This window comes from Glossina fuscipes, unplaced genomic scaffold, assembly GCF_014805625.2.
Source record: "Glossina fuscipes isolate IAEA_lab_2018 unplaced genomic scaffold, Yale_Gfus_2 2, whole genome shotgun sequence".
Lineage (NCBI taxonomy): Eukaryota > Metazoa > Arthropoda > Insecta > Diptera > Glossinidae > Glossina > Glossina fuscipes.
Window position 1 is genome coordinate 8869648 of NW_023998416.1, and position 15812 is coordinate 8885459.

The 15812-nt window shown below is 34.6% G+C and overlaps 3 protein-coding genes across 4 annotated transcripts; 1 reads left to right on the forward strand and 2 right to left on the reverse strand.

Annotated features, from left to right (window-relative positions):
- Window positions 1-3352: 3352 nt before the first annotated feature.
- On the reverse strand, window positions 3353-5701 carry LOC119633290. 2 transcript variants are annotated; one of them, XM_038026776.1, is made up of 3 exons: window positions 5575-5701; window positions 3897-5530; window positions 3353-3829 (listed from the first exon to the last, which is right to left on the reverse strand). In XM_038026776.1, the coding sequence occupies exons 2-3, from the start codon at window positions 5444-5446 to the stop codon at window positions 3808-3810; spliced, it is 1572 nt and encodes a 523-aa protein (XP_037882704.1). In that variant the 5' UTR covers window positions 5447-5530; window positions 5575-5701; the 3' UTR covers window positions 3353-3807. The 2 variants fall into 2 exon arrangements, with proteins under 2 accessions (XP_037882704.1, XP_037882703.1); XM_038026775.1 differs by lacking the exon at window positions 5575-5701 and having other exon boundaries at window positions 3353-3830; window positions 3898-5530.
- A 2728-nt stretch (window positions 5702-8429) lies between these two features.
- Window positions 8430-9564, forward strand: LOC119633293 (ubiquitin thioesterase otubain-like). The gene is made up of 3 exons (XM_038026778.1): window positions 8430-8601; window positions 8670-8969; window positions 9062-9564. Exons 1-3 carry the CDS (start codon window positions 8524-8526, stop codon window positions 9470-9472), a joined length of 789 nt encoding a protein of 262 aa, XP_037882706.1. The 5' UTR covers window positions 8430-8523; the 3' UTR covers window positions 9473-9564.
- A 220-nt stretch (window positions 9565-9784) lies between these two features.
- On the reverse strand, window positions 9785-13630 carry LOC119633292 (malate dehydrogenase, cytoplasmic). Its single transcript, XM_038026777.1, has 2 exons — window positions 13439-13630; window positions 9785-10890 (listed from the first exon to the last, which is right to left on the reverse strand). The coding sequence occupies exons 1-2, from the start codon at window positions 13439-13441 to the stop codon at window positions 9892-9894; spliced, it is 1002 nt and encodes a 333-aa protein (XP_037882705.1). The 5' UTR covers window positions 13442-13630; the 3' UTR covers window positions 9785-9891.
- Window positions 13631-15812: the final 2182 nt, after the last annotated feature.

The window sequence follows — 15812 nt, forward strand, 5'->3', positions numbered from 1 at the left end:
AAACACCTGATTCTGCAACAACAATTAAAAAATTATACATTTTCCTTTCTCAGAGTATTCCACCATACCCATTAGGTGGCTTCACATGTAAACAAATTCAGATTCGCTCTTTCTATTGCTCTCAGATGCTGCGAAATTTACTCGTATTTGGGAGTTCTAGTCACGTTTCATGCATGTTGAAAATAATAATAATAATAATAATAGAAAGTAATTAAAAGGGGACATAAACCTGAGTACAACAAGGGTACAATGCCATGGTAAAGAGAGCATTGTCGAAAAGATCGGTTACAACGAGTAACGGCCAATATGGAACTTTGCGATGTGTTTATGTTCATCTAAAAGCGTTGTCAAACATATGTAACATATTAATAAACAAGGTGATTTTTGAATAGATATGAAGCTAAGAGCGGTTAGCAAGGTTTAAATGTTTCTACCGACAAATTAAAAATTTTGGGAGAAAGGGTTTGAAGCTTGCTGTTAATTGTCTTGCAGAATAATATATTATTCAAACAAAAGAAGAAAAAAATGTTAGTTATTTAGATATGCGTAGATTTGTTTGCTTTGTCTTATAAAATGATTGAAGTCAGACAAATCAGGCTTTTATTGTGTCAGCTACTTGCTTGTGGAAATATAAGCGGAACCTCGTTGTAAGCATAATGAAACTCCGCTTATATTTCCACGTCCGGAAAAGATTTTCAACCTGAAAATTTTATAAATTTGACAAAGTTATAAATGAGGTATTGATATATAAACATATGTGAAGATTTATAAATCAAATTTATCTCCCAGTTTATGAAAAATTTATAATCTAAGCACATGCCCAGCCCTGGGAATATATGCGAAGCTTCATTGTCTTAACACCCTTTGGCGGAAAACATAATGAAGCCTCGCTTATATTCGCAGGCCTGGAAACGATAATAATATATAAAACATTTATTTTGCATTATATATATTTAATTCGGCCGAAGGCAAAGAAACTTGACTACCAAGACAACGCTTAGACTTTACAGCAAAGTCGATGGCTTTAGATGCTAAGTTTACAAAATGCAGCGAAATTATTACACTGCAGTTGGGTCAGTGCGGTAATTAAAGCAAGTGACAAAGTAAGTCACCTAGCAGTTGCTACTTGGTTAATTTGTTTCTTTAGTTGGTTTTGAGTTTTGGAAGCGCTTAATTATTCATTGAGTGGCTTTTGTAACACCTCTGTGTTAAAAAAGTGACTATTGAAATAGGGTGGCAAAAATAATGCCAGAAATTTGGAAATAAGGATATCAAAATAAGATATATGAATTAGTATAATTAGAAGACGCTTCTAAAATTCATTTTATATATGTTGTTTTTTACTTGTAGATTGCAATTATATTTTTAGGCTTTAGTTTATTATTTACTTATTATTATGAGATTATTTTAATATTGTATTTTTTATAATAACCAAACATTTTCAATAAAGTTGAAAAAAGAAAGAAAAGCAACAATATGCTTTATTTTACTACTATTGTTGCTATTGTTTGTTGTTTTTACATCGCTTTAATTTATTGCCGACCGCTTTGCCATTTAAGGCCATTTAACAGGGCTGATGTATTGCTTAACCTCTGGGTCTTTTAACTCGATGTTTTTCAATCCAAAAATGAAGTCAATACTATTTTCGCGATGGCGACGTATCGATAATAAGGCCATGTTACATTTTAGACTTGCGTTTTCATTAAAACTTGTAAATGTTTACTGCTTAATGTCTGTCGCTGTATTATAGACGTTTAAATAAGGCGGAATACAAAGCACGTGGGACACTTGCCTTCATTGATCTGATCAGAAATTACTCGCGACGTACTCGCGATTTGGATGAAAAGTATTTTCATAGCCACTATTTAGTAGTTTATCGCGGCGATATATTGATTTAAAATTTGTATTTTGAAGCACTCATCAGTGGCAACGCTAAAAATAAACACAGGCACTTTTTTATATCAACCTTGAGTAAGCTAACAATAAAAGAAATTATTGATGAACTGTGATTTTTGTAATTTTTTAAAAATACATACATCAGACAACTGTGAGCAGCGTAGTTTGTATTTGAAGTGAAAAAATTCAGAAAAAAACGATTGTATATTAAATAAAGTAATTTATTGGACAAAAAGTGTACTTTGAGAAAATAAAAGGAAAGAAGAACGAACAAAAGCAATAAAAGATAAAGAAAATATATTTTCGTGTCTACAATAATTAAAAGATTTAAAAAAATGCAAATCTTCTTTAATTTTTAAAAATAATTGAAAATAACACATCATGGAAAAATTGGAGCAAAACGACAACGTCAACAGGGACGAGCTAATAATGCAACAGCAAAGGGAAATTGAAAAAGAGGTCTGCATCGATAGACATTTTCAACATTAGGAACCGCTATTTCTATATGTTTGATTTTTATCTTCCAGATTAGTGAAACTATTGAAACGTCTAAGAGACAAGTTGGTCGAATTAGTTTTTCCAAGACTCACTTTGGAAGATTTTCATGAAACGGTATGTAACACCATATGTTGAAAGAAAAAACAGGGATGCTAAATTATGCGTGCCAACATTAGCGACTATTCACTCTTTAAATATGTTCAAATGTTCACATCATAGCGATGCTTAAAAAACTTTGGCAGTTATTTACTAAAATTATTGCAGAGTGTGTGAAAATATCAACGCGATGGAAAGTGCAAACAGAAGGAAATTCACTAGCAGGCATGTCGGACGATTTTCCTAAGCGCCTGGTTAATTAATTGTTATATCTCTTTTAGTTAACTATAGTCTGCGACCCATTTAATTAATCGTATTCCAACTACTGCGGTTCTTGCTTAATAATATCGCGATAACGATCGTCGCATTTCAATAAACGTTTATGATTTACGATTTACGTTGTTTTAAACAAGTCAAACTATTGTTTTTGTTGTTTTCAATTTCACCTTTTCCTTTATGCCCGTTTTTTGTTTAATAGTTTAATTTTAAAGTTGCTATTTCATTTGCTTAAAGCACTTAAGAAAACCGAACAGTTGCTAAATTTGACGCATCCATTCATTTTTTTTTCACGGTTTTCCACACCACCTTTGAGGTACCGTGCTAGGTGCGTTGCCAATTGTTTTAAATCGCTGGCTCCCCTTTAGGCCTACACCATTATATACTTGTCTTAAAACTATAATAATATTTACAATATTAACGGTAAATAAACAAAATCTTCATTTATAGATAATATACGTACATAATACATAAATACATAAAACGTATAAATATATATGATCTAAATAAAAAGTAAATACGATGGCTGCTGTTCGGCTGTCATTAACACCTTGATCTGCAAAAGAAAAATAATATAATTACTAAATTTTATACATAAAGCTGATCGAGAACTTACCGTTGGCCTATGGCAGTCTTTCATATATTAATGAATTGTCCGGCAGTTGTTTGGAGAATGATGATACGTTGCAAACCGGCTCTTCTAGCCAGTTTTCGCCGCGTAGCGCCAATTTTATAGCATAACCCAGCAGGTTTCTTCGGTGCTCCATTCCATTTGGGCAGCATCCTTCCGTTTTGAAGAATCGTAGTTTTTTTAAGGCGGTTACTTGGATATCCTTCCCAAGATTTTTGTCAGGCATGCATTCTTCGCAAACTGCGTACACCATTTTATAAACGGATTTAAACGTTTTTTGAACGTTTTCTTTCAAAAACTCCGCTTTAAGGTATTTGTACGATAATATGTTGTTATCGTACTTGTTTTTTGTCACAATTCTGCCGCGCTTCTTTTTGTTATTGTAAATTCATTAAGGCATGATTGACACTTCATCTCTTATATATTTTCCTACAGCATACCCTGTCATCAGTCTGAAGTATCTGGCATGTATCTAGAAGTATCAGCATGCTGTAGCGTTCGTCGGCGAGTTGTTACATTTTTGTATTTTGCGCCATCCAGGTGAAGTGGCCGAAAGTCTTGCTGGGCCTGTTTTTGGATTCGGTAACCCAATGTTTCGACGAGGTCGTAGTCGCCGATGGTTCCATCTTGTTGCCTCCAATAATCTCTTTGTTTCGCAATCAATCGCTGCACCAGGACTTCGATTTCGTGTTCCGTTCTTCTTCTCCTCCTGTAAGTTGGGGCCATATTGCAGATAAATCTTTCTATTATATCTTGGCTTACCCTGTACCCTGCAATTGAAATTTCAGGGTAAGCCCGTAGTAATTTGTCAACAATTTTGATAAAGTTGAGTATCGTGAATCTTATCTCGATGGACAACAGATTTGTTGTTAAATACTTTTTAAAGTATTTGTACGCTTCTTTTAATGTGCCTTTCAGGTGTGGCCAAGTGGACGTGTTGATTGTCTTCCTATGGAAGACGTTCACAAATCTTGTTGCCGCCTTTATAAATTTGTACGTCCGTTCCACTATCGGACCTCTGATCGCATTACTGTTCATCGCCGTTTTTATGAACGCTGGCGTCACGTCCGCGTAATAGGCGACGTATTCGGGGAAATCCATACGATGCACGACCGTTGGTACCACACCTCTGTTTACCCAATATTCGCATGCTTCTTTGTTCGTGTTTTCAAAATAACGCTTTTTTAAATATGCTGTTATATTGCAGTCGAAGTGCTTGCCTTCTTTCATATGTATAAAGAAGCTTTTTGCTAGGTGGATGTAATCGTACATCAGGCGGATTTTAATAATACGTCCTTCTTTGGTTTTTTTCCGATAGATGCCATTATTAAAGCTTTGCATCATCTTTCTGTTTCGACTGCCTCGGTCGCCAACCACTGCTTTAAAGTCGCGTCCTATGTCCGTCGCCAAGTCAATATAATTATCTAATAATTGTAATGCTAATCTTGAGTCTCTTTTGTACTTTATGATGTGATATGTGCCGAGTAGCATATTGAACGGTGTTAATATGCTTCGTGCTCCTATTATATATACCGTCCTGTATATTTTTTCTTTTTGTCCCTCCACATGGCCGCATCCAGTAAGCCTATCTTCCTCGTCTAAATATTCCGTTCGCAGGCTGGTATACGTTTCGTCTATCTGCAGCGTTACTATTTTGTCGTGAGGAGTCAATCGACTCACGATTTCTCGCAGTATCTCCATATCCGGCACTGCGGCTGCTGTTTCCTCCTGAACTGCGGGCTCTTCAGGCTGGTCTGTTTCGTGCCTTTGTTTTTTTTTTGGCGGACTCTGTGTCGGGGTTGATTGCCGTTCGCAGTATGTGGAGGTTGATCGTTGTTCGTTCCATGCTGGTGTTGATTGCTGCTCGTTCCATGCTGGTGTTGATTGCTGTTGCCATTCTTTTAATTCCTTCATCGCCTTCGCGGATGTCGAAGGTCCTTCGTCATTTGATATATTATTATTACTACTGTTAATATTTTCATGGCTTTTACTACCAACGGTTCCAACGGTAGTTAGTTCCCCCCTCGTTCCTTCATAATCCCTTTCCATTATAATTTTTAATTTTCCGTCTCTTACTAGTTGTTTCGTCAGTCTGTCTGCTGCGTGCCACAACTTCAACTCTATGGCGTACCATAGGAAAGGGCACAGTCCTGTCTGCACGGACAGGACTGTGCCTTTGTTTTGTTCAATGTTTTTAGGTGCGTTTTAATTGCGTTAAATTTGTGTTGGACGTCCTTTACGGTAACAAGACGTCCAATTTTGTTAGTGAGGACGGCAGCTAACTGCCTACCTTCTACGGCCCAATTAATCTGTAAACTCCAAATTTAGCAAATATCACAAATTTATTTACGTAAAGAAGAATGTGAGCGTGTGTGTGTACATTTACGAATCAAATAATTTCTAGTTTGTAATTTATGTTATCATTAAATGAAATAAGTAAATAAATAAATTGATATTTGTTACATTTTATATAATTTATATTTAAATATAAATAGCTTTATTTATATAATAGCTTTATTATATACTTAAAATAGCTTTATTAATATATATAAAAATATATATAACAGAAATTATTCTTTTTAATGGTTTCCTGATTGTTTCCGATTCTTTTTAATTGAGTTGGTCGCTTTTGCTCTTCTATCATCTCCTGTAGATGCATGTATAGTGTTTTGGAAAATGCGCCAACTAAACTATTTAATTTTACAAGTTATCCGCCCAAGTGGCTTCAAATCTCAAGTGAGCTTTAAAAGAAAAGAATTTATTATCTGGTTAAATTTATTGCATGTGTATGTGTAAGTTATAATCTAAGTATCGATCCTTTCTTCCCACAAAAGATTGTGACCAACTTAAGGATGTGACCAGCGTAAGGTTGTCGCAGAAAGAAAATTAATATATTTACTGTTTCGATAATTAATATAAAAAATAATATTATATTTTATTATCATTTAAGATTCATGAAAATATTAAATGTTCGGCTTACCAGCACCTAAGTAAGTAAAAGAAGCAACACGAGCATTCAGGTAAACCACTTCTCTAAGCACTTTCAATATTTTCGACAAAATAAAATCCACGACAAAATTTGGTATTCCTTTAGATACAAGCTAGTAAACAAAATATTAAATTGTAACGTAAACTGCCTTTCGATTCTACAAAGTCTGATAAAATTCGCGATTATAAAATTTCTTAATTTATTTTATTTTGCAAGTTAGCTTAGAATTAAACCGTCATAATTTTTAAACAACGCCCTCGCTGAATTGCCTGTTGAAAGGCAGGGCACAGAGTCGCTTATAATAAATAAATAAATTGCCAAAAATGGTTGAGTGCCCAACTAACAACTTAAATTGCCAGATCGTTTAATTTGCAAAGCCGCCAGCTTTATGTTCCATGTAATCTATTAAAATTCATTGCAAAATGCGAATTGCCGTCGGTATTTGTTTCACGTAATCTGTTAAAATTCATTGCAAAATGCGAATTGTATTTCTATTTCGATGCCAAGAAAGATGATGTACAAGTCGTTTCCCCACAATAAGTAATTTACCATAGTCGGCTAGTGTTGTAAAACGACAAAATCTTATGTGTACAACAGATACGTAATGTAATATCCAATTCTACACCTATGTTTACTTAAAAGTCCAGGAATTTTAATTCACAAATGAAGTCACTGCCGATTTTGTGATGGCACATTAACGATAATTCGATATCATCAAACTTTACATTTGTTATAAAAACGTTTTCCTATTCAACTCGCGCCGTTGAGAAATATTTTTTTTTAACTTGTGGAAAAACTGTAAATTTATCATAATAAATTTTGGGGACAGTGCCCCGATTTTCGCTGAGGATTGAATCGAAAATCTCTGTGCCATATTATATGATTGATTTTTTGTGCGTCCACTACTACGTACGAATTAGACTATGGCTTTAAATCCATTGATAGGAATGAACAGGACCACGCAGGAACTTGTCGACTTTCCAAGTATGACAAGTTACTCAATTTTCAATGTTTTATATTCACGTTTTTAATATCAATTCAATTTAACTTTGCCGAAACGAATACGCATCCAAATATTGCCTAGCTTTTTTTAAGCCTAATACCTAAATTTTCCAGAAATTAATGAAAGAAAAAAAATGTTTTTCGAAGTTTCACAATCAAAACCTTCATTTAGAGTCCGTATTACATAAGGCGTAACGACGAATTACAACGATTAGTGAAATTAAAGATAAATGAATAAATTAATTAGTCATCTAAATGTAACGATGTGACTTACCAGAAATAGTTATTATATATAAGAAAATTTATTGGGAAAAGTGAAAGCCAATGTATTCCGTAGTGAATAAAAGACAACGACAACTTCTATACACAAGCGCTGGGGTAATTAATTTTTAAGTCTCCGACATTATGCACCAGTTTTACATGCCTATATTTAATATATAAGCGCTGTCATGTATATCAGTACAAATATAAGGAAATTATTGTTTTTTTAGGAGTTGAGGTGAATAAGAAGAGATTGTGTAACTTATAACTACCTAAGCCCAGAGCGAAACCATCAAAAATGCGTAATGGGAGCAGTACGAGCTCTCGAATAGCGGCTGAAAAGTTCGCAAACATAGTGCAACAATATATCACAACGTATAAGTATGGTAATCAAAAAAAAAACGACTAACGCTTAACCCTTGGGTCTTTTAACTCGATGTTTTTCAATTCAAAAATGAAGTCAATATTATTTTCGCGATGGCGACGTATCGATAATAAGGCCATGTTACATTTTAGACTTGCGTTTTCATTAAAACTTGTAAATATTTACTGCTTAATGTCTGTCGCTGTATTATAGACGTTTAAATAAGGCGGAATACAAAGCACGTGGGACACTTGCCTTTATTGATCTGATCAGAAATTACTCGCGACGTACTCGCGATTTGGATGAAAAGTATTTTCATAGTCACTGTTTAGTAGTTTATCGCGGCGATATATTGATTTAAAATTTGTATTTTGAAGCACTCATCAGTGGCAACGCTAAAAATAAACACAGGCGCTTTTTTATATCAACCTTGAGTAAGCTAACAATAAAAGAAATTATTGATGAACTGTGATTTTTGTAATTTTTAAAAATAATTGAAAATAACACATCATGGAAAAATTGGAGCAAAACGACAACGTCAACAGGGACGAGCTAATAATGCAACAGCAAAGGGAAATTGAAAAAGAGGTCTGCATCGATAGACATTTTCAACATTAGGAACCGCTATTTCTATATGTTTGATTTTTATCTTCCAGATTAGTGAAACTATTCCGTTAGTTAGCGAAAAACTGCCGGTGGCATGTTTAAATGAAGAGTATTTAGGTGATGCAGTGTTCACTTCCAAAATTCTAGACCTGGCAAGTAAATATTCGTTCATGCGGCGCACACGTCCCGATGGCAATTGTTTTTTTAGGGCGTTCGCTTATGCATATTTGGAGCATTTGATCTCAAACAAAGACGATTATGAGAAATTTCGTCAATTAGCTGAAACTTCTAAAGACAAGTTGGTCGAATTAGGTTTTCCAAGACTCACTTTGGAAGATTTTCATGAAACGGTATGTAATTTAAGAAGATTTTTAATAGTGAAAACAGTCGTGGCATTCGCACTTTTTTTAAATTAACGAAATAAATATTTATATGCTTTCAGTTCATGGAAGTTGTAAGAAAAGTAGACCCAAATGCCACATCCGAAGGTGATATGAGTGCACAATTGCACAATGTATTTAACGACCAGGGCTATTCAGATTATGTCGTCGTTTACTTACGATTACTTACCTCAGGCAAACTTGAAGAGGAGGCAGATTTCTATCAAAATTTTATAGAAGGCAATTATACTATTGAAGAGTTTCGGCATCAGGAGGTCGAGCCCATGTATAAAGAATCAGATCATATCCATATCATTGCTCTTTGTTCAGCTTTGGGAGTAGGTGTACGCGTTGAATATATGGACCGGGGTGAAGGTGGAATGGTAAAGGCTCACGATTTCCCTGAGGGGCAAACACCCAAGGTTTTTCTTATCTATAGGCCGGGCCATTACGATATACTCTATCCCAATTAAAACGAGAAATCCGGGCCCACAAATTCTCGATAAAATATAATTCAATTCGCTTGTAAACCTCGTTTAATTACAAATACATATATTTCGTTGGCAGTACGTTTTATAAAAACATGTGTTTTGATTGGCTGTAGCCTACATGAAACCATAGAATTAATTCGGAAAAGCACGGAAACGATTGCCGGAAAAAAACCACAACATCATTTATTTTTATATATATGTGTATGCATACATACATAATACATATAAACTATACAAGACCGCTGTTATAGATTTGTTTGCGTATAAAAGTAAGAAAACATCGTGCACATCGTCAATATTGAAAACGCGCATATATATTATGTATGTCATATCCTCCCCTAAAAGAGGACGGAAGATTGGTCAATAGTCATCTACAGTTTTGAATCCGACGGGCTAGCTAGTCAATCCGTACTGCAAACAGCCATCGCTTCATTCTTTTCTTCCAATAACTCCTTGCTAGTAAGAGCCATTTTTGATTTTGCAAAATCATTGATCGGAAGTCCCTGAACAATTTTCCATTGCTTATTCTTTATTTCAACTGGAAATGAGTAAACTACATCCTTAGGAGTATCATAGCTGCCATCAGACATAACACCCATTGAAACAAATTTTCCGGCCGGGGTGCCAAACCACCAGTCATGCATATGATCGCAAGCAGCCTTCGCTGCGGACATAGCCGAGGACATTTTACGAGCTGCAATCACTGTGGCGCCACGTTTTTGCACGACTTCAATAAATGAAGTTTTTAAATATTCAGCATCACCTACAGCTTCGATGGCTGATCTTTCTGTATTGCCTATCATTACAACGGCATGATTAGCATCGGGGAACTGAGTAGACGAATGATTGCCCCAAATTATCACATTTTTTACATCGGCTACGGGCACACCAACTTTGGTAGCAATTTGTGCCTGTGCGCGATTCTGATCCAAGCGAGTCATTGCCGTAAAATTTTCTCGTGGAATAGTGGGCGCATAATAGGCGCATACTGCGGCATTTGTGTTGGCTGGGTTACCAACAACCAACACTTTAACATCTTTATTGGCATATTTATCCAATGCTTGACCCTGAATTTTAAAGATTTTTACATTTGCTGAGAGTAAATCTTTGCGTTCCATTCCTTCCCGACGTGGCATAGCACCAACCAAAAACGCAGCCGCAACTTCTTTGAATGCAACAGCTGGATCCGTAGTAGGAACTACGTTGCGTAGTAACGGTAAAGCACAGTCAGTCAACTCCATAATAACACCTTCCAAAACATCAACCATGGGTGGAATGTCCAATAAGTGCAAAATTAGTGGTTGATCTTTACCAAACACTTCACCACGAGCAATCATATAAAGTAGTGAATAGGCAATTTGACCGGCAGCACCAGTAACTACGACACGGATTGGTTCAGCCTAAAAATAAAAACTTCAGTTAGATATTTTTTGAAATTTTTAGAGCTGACGTAGCTACTTCAATCGGACTGTGTGATGCTCGAATTCGTGTACTCTCCAAACTAGGGGAAGCATTCAAATAAAAACGAGGAAAACTTGCGTTACAATTCCCTCTCGAAATACTAGAACAGTGAGGCTAAATTTTATTCAAAACAACTTGTAATCGGTCCCTACAGGCTGAATAATATAAAATAACAATAATCTTTAGTAAAAACTAACACTGTTCTCATTTCTTTATACAGTAAAAGTATCCGAGCCTTAAAATATTAACTTAGTACCTTAAATGTCCCTTTAACTTTAAGTATTTTTTTTAGATGCAGTTCAACTACGGGATTGATTATATACTTCGCCTCATTGCAGTGATTCGACAAGGTATTTGAAGTTTTGTTTATGTTTGAGCTGCGTGAAAGATTAGGGAGTTAATGATAAAGGACAGCTGATGGTCACTATACACGACATCTTTAGAAGGATCGATTTTCGAAGAAAAGCGAGCTGTGTGCTTGCACTGAAAGGGGTATTAGTGAGATTTTTCATTTTGTTCCATAGGTATTCATGAAAGCATGAGTTATTGAACTTCACTCAAATAGCTTGCTTCTCACCGCTTTTACATTCAGTTTACGAGCTATGTTTGGCAATTGTCAATCTGTATTGTCAATTTATTGGCAAAAACACAGTTATCGAAATTAATTTCAATTTTATTAGATAGGCATTCCAAGAAAGCTTGCTTAAGGAAATACTGAAAAGATACTAATGCGATGATCTATATCTAACGTTCGATTTCCGAAATAACTGTCCTGGCGAGTTTTTCTCACCGTGCTATTAGTAAGTCGGTTAATCTAATTTATCTACTCTAACTCACTTATTTTCTTCGTAAAATGTTATGCTCATTTCTAGCCATCACACTGTTAGCTATCACTCAATATTTTTTCATTTTTAATCTCAAAAAAACTTCAAACGATTAAGAATTCCAGCGAAAAAAATAATAAAAATACTGTAATGGGTCACGGCGCAATATAAAACGCCCTACACCTACCTAAAGCTATCCATATGACAACTTTTCAAAATGAGGTGTCATTTGGCAAATGGATGAAGAATCCACTTCATTTTTAATAGCGTTTGTCTTTGGTCGGAGTACCACATTTTATTAAAATATATCAAAATGTGAGGTCTGCAGGTTCAACACAAGAAAAGAAAACGGAAAACCGGACAGACGAACTTACTTATATCGGTTCAGAAAGCGATCCCGAATCGTTCGGTTAAATAAAAATTGCGTCAATATCAAGTCGTTGTGAGTGTTGCACATATCCCCACAAACTTAATATATCCTTGTATCGCAATTGGTGTAGGGTATAATAAGTAACAAATATTCAGCTTTTACCCTATCTTTTGCAACTGCCGTCTTTATTTCAAAAGCAAAAAGAAATAATAGTAACGATTTTCGATACTTTATCTTGGATGGACGTGCGAGTTATGCACAAACCAGGTGTGATAAAATGCACAGGGAAAAATTCATTGTTGTATTACAATTTATGAGTAATTAGCAAAAACGCGGGGAAGGAAAGGTGCTTTCGATTTACGTTGCGCTGTGGATGTACCCACTAGCCAATCTGCCCTATCTGCCAGAATGTTCAACTCGTTTGATCAAGAATGTATGTACTTTATAGCTGTCGCAAACGTTTTGACAAAAAAAACACAGCCACGATTTGTTAATGGACATAAAAACATAATTCAGACGCACAAGTTTACATACGCACTTATGAATGTGTTGAAAATTTCCATAAATACAAGAAAAACAATTCTTATCAGTTTACTAATCCTGCTAAGCCGCATATTTTCAAGCTGATCCTATCAAGAAGAAAGTTCGCATAATTGCTATTAATTTAATGTCAATATATACGAGTTATCTCATTCAAGTTTGTATCTTAGATAGAAGTTATTACTTAAACTTATTGTCGTTGAAAAGAATCGGGTTTTTATACCAAAAACAGGAATGATTCAAATCACAGTCAATGTATTAAACTTAATCAAAAATTTTAGTTAAGTCTTCGATGTATGTTCAAATGTCACAAGTAAAACGATAACTGTAGTGTACTATTATAGCTTTACGACACTTGCAAAGGCTTGTATTTATTGTTTTATTACACAGAACACCGTTAGATACAAACGTTTTTATGGCTTAAGTCACATATATTAGGTTCAATTTTTAAATACACGCACAAACTTAGCATCGAAGGTCAAATGAAAGTTATTTTTGTCCAATTGAATTAATTAATAATTCAATTATTCGATCTACAGAGGGAGTGTCCAAAGTTTTCATTTACTTGGCTCATATTAAAAAAGAACGAATTGCTTTATTGTATGCAACTACTATTGATTAAATACAAAAAGAAAATAAGTTATTTTATTCATGCATGCAACGTAACATTAAATTAGGCTGTGAACTACGGATTTATTTGTGTATACTCGTAGTAGCTCTCCTTGTATTCACTTTTCACTTTTTTTCACTTACCATTTTTCTCCCTCAAATGATTAGTAATTTAAATGCAGAATATGTGTAGTTACGAGATTAAATCAATATTTAATGAAGCAACAGATATTATTCGGTAGATTACTTCGGTTATATTAAAAACAGAATTATTAAGATAATCGCTAGAATATCGATGATATTACACATGCGACCGAGCAGTGTTGCCAATCTTCTCAATAAGAGATATCTCTCCAGAATTGTCGACAAATTCCTACAAGCGGTCGTTTTCTGTTTCTGGTTTTTTTTTTTTTTTTTTTTTTTTGCAGAAGCTGAGACAATACAGACATTTTCAAAGAAAGCCAATTCTGATTGATGCAAAGTCTCACTTTAAATCAAACAAGCAAAAATTATAAAATGATATTCGTATTTTCGACTGTGATTGTATTTTTCGGTTATTTTATCTTTTAAAAGCAAGAAGGTCCCGTTTCATACATTTGATCGTATAATGGAAATGCTTTTTATTATTATTATTTCACTGTGAGGAGCCAAAGTCGTCCCTTGTTTCGACCTCACAGGTTCTTCGTCTTTGAGGGAGAGTGCTAGAGTAAGTTAGGCAGAATTTGCGTTAAGTAAAGAGAAATCAGAAGAAGGTGAAAGTAATTAGCTTAAGCGGAAATTTAGTCAAGTTTGTCAGTGCTAGAGTAAGTTAGAGAAAGTTATTTAAGATAAAGAAAGCAAAGAGAGTGGACAGTTTAGTCCGGTTGGTGCGGTTACACTGATGATGGTAATAGATTTTTAAATTAAGATAATTAATTTGTATTCGAACTGGAAAAATAAAACTCATCTGCAGTAGTTTACTAATCAAGTGCAACGAGAAATAAAAGTTGAAATCTAAAAATTGTCATAAGAGTTTAAATCGAAACAAAATAAACGATTATTTGAATTTAAGAATTCTTGTAGAATTTGTTAAATTGTGTTTAAAAATATAAAATCAAAGAAACAGAAGCGACTATTAAAATCTTTTAGAAATCATAAGAAAATAAAAACATCCAAGGAAAATTCTTGTGAAACAAAAACCTGGAGCTGCTGAGCTTATCCCACCAAGAGGGAGTGGCTTGATTCGTCACAGTACAAAGTTTCTGGATACAGAATAGCTTGAGACAGACCCAGCTTCAGTATTCAGATTCGATTTGAAATTTTCGCTCTATCGGTTGTCACTTCGTTTCGTTTGCAGTTTATGGAATGTTTTGATGGAGCTTGGTACACAGCTGCCACTAATATTGAAAATGGTACGAATTCGAATATTTTTAGATCAATCCCCTGTTTTGAAATAGTCGTCCTATGCAAACTGGAACCACATTAGTCTATTTTCCAAAGCTTCTCTTGCAAAAACCTCCTAAAAATAAGTTAGTCACTACGTGACAAGAAGGACTGACGTCTGGTATGTTACGGTTGGTTACATTGGGCGATTGTGCAAGTTCTTGATGTTTTCCAACTTATAGATTTATCAGAACTAATTATGTTTAGTTTAAGATGCTAAACCGTTAATATAGAAATTAGTGTTTCATAGTGTCGATAGTGTCGTATTTAGCAGAATATCACTCCACTAATTTAAAAAAAAAAATCTGCAGTTGGAACATATAGAATTCTTGTCGAGCCTGACAGCGATCATGTTTCGCTTGAAACAACGTAAGGATTTTAACTTAGATTCTTCAACAATAACGATTTTTATGTTGAAGATGAAAACTTCAGCTTTAATGCACTACTGGCGACTCCATGGCTCACACGAATATTTTGCTAACATATGAAGGATTTATTATTTAATTGGAAACCATGTTTCAGATGTTCTGTGTGTGTTTGTAAAATGAACCCATCCAGTCATTGCAAAATATGTATTCACGTCCAGGTAGTGAAACGAAAGTAATAATCACTCACTAAATCACTAAATCACTTTCAATTCTTGTCGCCGAAATACGTAATATAAACTTTCCTTATAAATTACATCAAATTTGCTTCTGTTGCGAAGTAAAATTTTCAAACTTTACATATGACATCGCACCATCGATAGCGTTCACGGCAAGCCTCGTCCTTCTAACACACAATAAGGTCGATTTTTAGATAATACCACTATTAAAACGAAATAAGTCAAAATTTCATGACATTTCGACCGTTCATCTGTATGTCATGCCTACGAACTTATTTGAGTTCCGCATAGAATCTTACGTATACATGTCACCTAAAAGTGCTTGTGGAATGCAAGAACATCCTTCGATGGAGTGTATAAAAAAACGTCAACTCAACTTCGTACCCTGTAACTGCTTTGTTAATATTCTTCAAAAAATATTTCTTTTAATACTTAAATGTAACTTTCCCGAATATTATTGTCCTCACACCTTCTCTCGCACCCAAAAAATTT

Bases quoted from the DNA above. Each gene is read 5' to 3' on its own strand.
- LOC119633293 (XM_038026778.1), top strand. From the start codon at position 8,524: ATGGAAAAATTGGAGCAAAACGACAACGTCAACAGGGACGAGCTAATA. The intron at 8,602-8,669 runs GTCTGCATCGAT...TTTATCTTCCAG, and splicing joins AAAGGGAAATTGAAAAAGAG to ATTAGTGAAACTATTCCGTT. The intron at 8,970-9,061 runs GTATGTAATTTA...ATATGCTTTCAG, and splicing joins TGGAAGATTTTCATGAAACG to TTCATGGAAGTTGTAAGAAA.
- LOC119633290 (XM_038026776.1), bottom strand. From the start codon at position 5,446: ATGGAAAGGGATTATGAAGGAACGAGGGGGGAACTAACTACCGTTGGA. The intron at 3,830-3,896 runs AACGCTACAGCA...CAGGGTATGCTG, and splicing joins AATGTAACAACTCGCCGACG to TAGGAAAATATATAAGAGAT.